The 4,686-nt window shown below is 42.8% G+C and overlaps 1 protein-coding gene across 1 annotated transcript in view; it reads right to left on the minus strand.

The window, feature by feature from the left end:
• Positions 1-4,686, minus strand: part of MTPN (myotrophin) — a 43,592-nt gene extending 38,906 nt beyond the window's left edge. The window contains exon 1 of the mRNA XM_009288344.1: positions 4,581-4,686. Coding sequence (XP_009286619.1) covers positions 4,581-4,652 — 72 coding nt within the window. The 5' untranslated portion in view covers positions 4,653-4,686. The remainder of the gene's footprint in view (positions 1-4,580) is intronic.

Here is a 4,686-nt window from a genome sequence, read left to right on the forward strand (position 1 = left end):
CATATGGCGTCGTGCTCAGCATATAAAGCTGGGGGAAGAAGAAGGAAGGGGGGGACGTTCGGAGTGGTGGCGTTTGTCTTCCCAAGTAACAGTCACGCGTGATAGAGCCCTGCTTTCCTGGCTGGAGATGGCTGAACACCTGCCTGCCGATGGGACGGAGTGAATGAATTCCTTGTTTTGCTTTGCCTGCATGCGCGGCTTTTGCTTTACCTATTAAACTGTCTTTATCTCAACCCATGAGTTTTCTCACTTTTACTCTTCCAACTCTCTCCCCCATCCCATCAGGGGGGAGTGAGCGAGCGGCTGTGTGGTGCTTAGTTGCCAGCAAGAGTTAAATCATGACAACAGCCTACCATCAGCTCAACCTCACAGTCCTCTCAGCAGTAAAAATCTGGTGCTTCCAGTTTGGTTGACTGTCTTATCTTCTTATTCCATTAGGTTAGTTGATTTACCAAACATAACTGTAAGCAGTGGTATGTTTAGGAAGCAATGATGTAGGGAATTACAGCAGCTCATGGAGTGAGGACTTCTCAGTTAAGCTATGGGAGATTAAATTACTTTAGAACAAACATTTATTGTAACCTCTTTCTTACAAATCCAAGTTTATCTTGCCAAAAACTTTGTGCCTAGTGACTGAACAGGAATTATACTTAGCCTGAGAAATCTACTGCTGATTGGAAACATTACACATACATGTCGATAGAGAAGTCTTTTTAAGCAATTGTACAGCTTCTCATTCCACTGGGGAAGGAGGATAAAGAAAAGGAAGAGCAGCAAACACCATTCACGTTAAGAAGTTCTGCAGGCTTAATATACCCTGCTCTTCTTCTAACTAGTACTTTTTAACCCCCTGTTCCCTCCCTTGGGGGAAGCAAATTTCTCTAATCTGCGTGGGTCTTCCTCACCCATTTAACTGCCATTTGATTCATCTGTTCCCATGAAAGCTTCTGCTTTCTTGGGGAATTTTAAAAATTTGAGTGGATGTATGTGGGAAGAGTGCAGAATTCCTTCAATTCCTGCAAAGACACCTCTGAAGCCAACATATGCTGGCTATATTCAAAAGGAAGACATCAAAGAAAGCAAACAGTAAAAACTACTTTTTAATCTAGTCATCATAAAAATAGATGACACCATACTTAACTGCTAGCATAACACACTAACTATAGTACTTCAGTAGAAATTAACATTTATCATAAAGAGAAAGTTGACACGATTACAAGTCAAGAAATGCTGAGACTAATAAGATGTTTCTTACAAAAAAGAAAGTCTTACAGGACTATTCAAACTATACAAAGAATCTTTCAAATTTTTATCAAGTAGAAGCCAACAATGTCTTCCAAATGCACATACTGGCAGCACTAAGATCTCTTTTGCTAAGCAACAAAGCAATATCATTTGGCATTTGTCTGTTTCATTGCCACCCCTCAGAACTACTCTTTCTGTAAAAGATTCTTTCTGAAGAAAGTATCTTTAGGAGAATGCAAGATGTCTTTACATAGAAATACATAAAATGCAAATGGAGACTCTTCCTTCTGCCTCTGTATCCTTTCTTTGTCCAAGAACTGTTGAAGTGGCACAAACTTTCTCTACTTAAAGAGGATAAACCATGTCATTGAAAAGAAAGGTTTTCACACTATACTTTAAGTTTCACCTGCTGTTTGAATCAGAGTCTGAGAGCCATTAAGCTACCTTCCTCTTGGTACCTACTAACCAGATCCGAGATGAAAAAAAAAGAGATACTAATGACTTCAAAGACAGAACCTCCACAGCTTATTACACACAAGTGAAGAAAAGCCATGAATGATTATCAGAGCTCAACTCTTATAGCCTCACTGATGACATCCATTTATACCATTATTTTTGAAGTGCCCAGGGTCTAGTTAGCATTTCAAGCCCTGCCATTCACATATGAAACAAAATCCAAGGTCAAACCCTTTATGTTGTAATTGGCAGCAAAACTGCAAGATTATAGCTAAAAGCTGTATTGTTTCCAATCAACTAATGAGGAAACAAGACTAGAACAAGAAACAACACAAATGAGAATTTGGAAATCAAAAGTTTCAGGAAGACAGACAAGTAAGAATTTTATGAAGATGCAGACTGGAAGATATATGACTGCCTCCCACACTACAGGGAGAGGGAATTTCTACTACTGCAAAGTTTATATAAGTAAAATTCCTGAACATGAAATCATACTTAGAACAGGAAAGCAGCAGGGAGCAGAAGCCATATAACTGATAAGGAAGACAGTCAAAAGAAAACATGCAGCATGGAATAGATACTTTTCTGAGAACTGTGACTATCAAAGCATGATTTGCCCTCACAGATTTCATTAGTTTAGGAGCCAAGAATGTGAAGTTCCAACTGAGGCTTCTCCTACAGTCAGAGGATTTATAGAGTTCTCTTGCTCCTCCTCAATGCACGTTTCCTGTTGTGCAGTAAAACATAAGCTCATTCTTGTGCTCATCTTCCCTGAATGTACCTCCCTCTACTTCATTTAGTTTCACAAAACCCACCAGTATCTACCTGTACCCCTGTAAACTTACAAAAAATTAGCCAAAAAATTAACAAACCATCAGGAAGGAAGAGTCAGTCAAAACTTGCTCATATAAACTTTGTTTCCACAGGAAACCAGGATAAGAGTTTACTAGCCCACAATCTGTCACGAAAACATCATGGACTGAAAAGAAAACATCAGTCTTCTTGTGTTACTGGTAAGTAGGATGCTTAACAGCTGATGATAGAAAGCATATTTGCAAGTGGGGGGAAAAGAATGAACAAGATTAGGTCACAAATAAGCAGAAAATTCCCACAGTCTATTCACCTTCTACATTAGAAGCATTTCTAAAATGTAAGATTGTTCAAGGCTTCTTTTATTGTAATCCTCTAACCACAGACAGTATCTCTCTTTTAAGGATTTTTACCTCATTAGTGCAGTTAGATTATGCCCTTCAGCCTCTTTACTATAGCATCATCCAGGCTGGCTCAAGCCTCTTTCAGTAGCAGATGGAACTAAGTATTTGACTTTGCGCTGAAGCAGATGAAGAGTGATCGCATAAATACATTTGCTACATAAGTTGTAGTGCCACTCGGGAAGAGTGGGAATATAAAAAAAAGCTTTGTAATTAGTACTGCAGTGATCTTTTAGATATAAACCGACTCAAGATGGTTACTGCCGAAGTTTTTGCCTCAGCAACAGATACACAAGGATCCATTAATCACTAGTGTGCAGTGAGTTCTCTAGACATATATGGAATTCCTGTAAAAGCTGTAGCAAGCATCCAAATCTGCTGCTGAAACACTCTGGAGGCCCCCAAAGCTGAGAACAAATAAGACATATCAATGTAGTATCCAACTTTATTACATAGACATAGGTACACGACACTTAAAGAGCTGAAGTGGGACAACTATATTATTCCCAGTTATTACCTCTAGCACTTTACAGACAGAGCAGAGCATGTGAGTGCACAGCCACTTTGATGCAAAGTCCAGTAGCTTAGCTGAAACTGTCAGAGAAGACTATTCAAGCTAAGCTGTTGGACTTTGTACTAAAGCAGCTGGAAGTACTTGCACACATTTCTTTTTGCCAAGAGCACTACAAATTTGGGTAACTTTCAACCAAAGTTGACAACTGGAGTAGGAAGAACTTAAGTCATCACAGCAAGATATGTCAGCATGTGTTAACCTCCCAAAGATAATCATTAACTTGTTCAGAGATCTAAGTAATTATAGCTAAATTACATGTAAGCCTCTGCTCTGATGTAACAGTTTCTAGACGATATCCCTGAACACTAAGGATTCACAGAAGCAGAATCTTGCCCTTATGTACATGCACTTTTCCCACAAACCTAATTGACAAGTGAAAGCAAATGAGGACAGAATCCAGCCTCCAAATACTACAATGTACCTGAAGACTTTTCACCCCTTACACAGGTGTCTACTGTTCCTGTAGCACTTGCCCTAACTAGATATCACATCACAACACTTCACAGAAGGCTAATGAATTAAGCCTCAACACACCCGGTAGCTTAGCATCACCCTATTAAGGATGAGCCCTGAGGCACAGAGAGGAAGGATAACCAAACCGAGGCCACACATATGCATATACACATAACATCGGCGAGGCAGGACTAGGATATTGGCTGTCAACCCAGAAAGTTTCACGTACTGACATATAATAACTTCAGCTGCATGGACGAGGGTCGACTGGGGGGCAGGAGGGGAGCAGGGCGGCCGGTGAGAAAAGGAGGACGCACAGGAACCGAGAGGGCCGCGAAGGGGGAGGGGAAGCGCACCCTACCGCCCTCCCCAAGAGTCTGTCCCCAGGCAGGCCGCGGTTCCTGCCACCCCCCCAGCCCCACCCGGCCGACCCCCGGACGGAGGGCCCTGAAGGCTCCGAGCACATCCCTCCCTCCTCAGCCCACAGAGTCTGTCCCCAGGCAGGCCGCGGTTCCTGCCACCCCCCCAGCCCCACCCGGCCGACCCCCGGACGGAGGGCCCTGAAGGCTCCGAGCACATCCCTCCCTCCTCAGCCCACAGCGCCGCCTCGCCCACCCCAAGCCCTCGCCGCCGCCTCCTACCTTGGCCACATAGTCCTTCACCTCATCCAAGTCTCCATTTTTGAGGGCCCACATGAATTCCTTGTCAGACATCGCGGCCGCCTAGCAGAGACGCGGGCGGGCGAGG

This window comes from Aptenodytes forsteri, unplaced genomic scaffold (assembly GCF_000699145.1).
Source record: "Aptenodytes forsteri isolate BGI_AS27 unplaced genomic scaffold, ASM69914v1 Scaffold56, whole genome shotgun sequence".
Classification (NCBI taxonomy): domain Eukaryota; kingdom Metazoa; phylum Chordata; class Aves; order Sphenisciformes; family Spheniscidae; genus Aptenodytes; species Aptenodytes forsteri.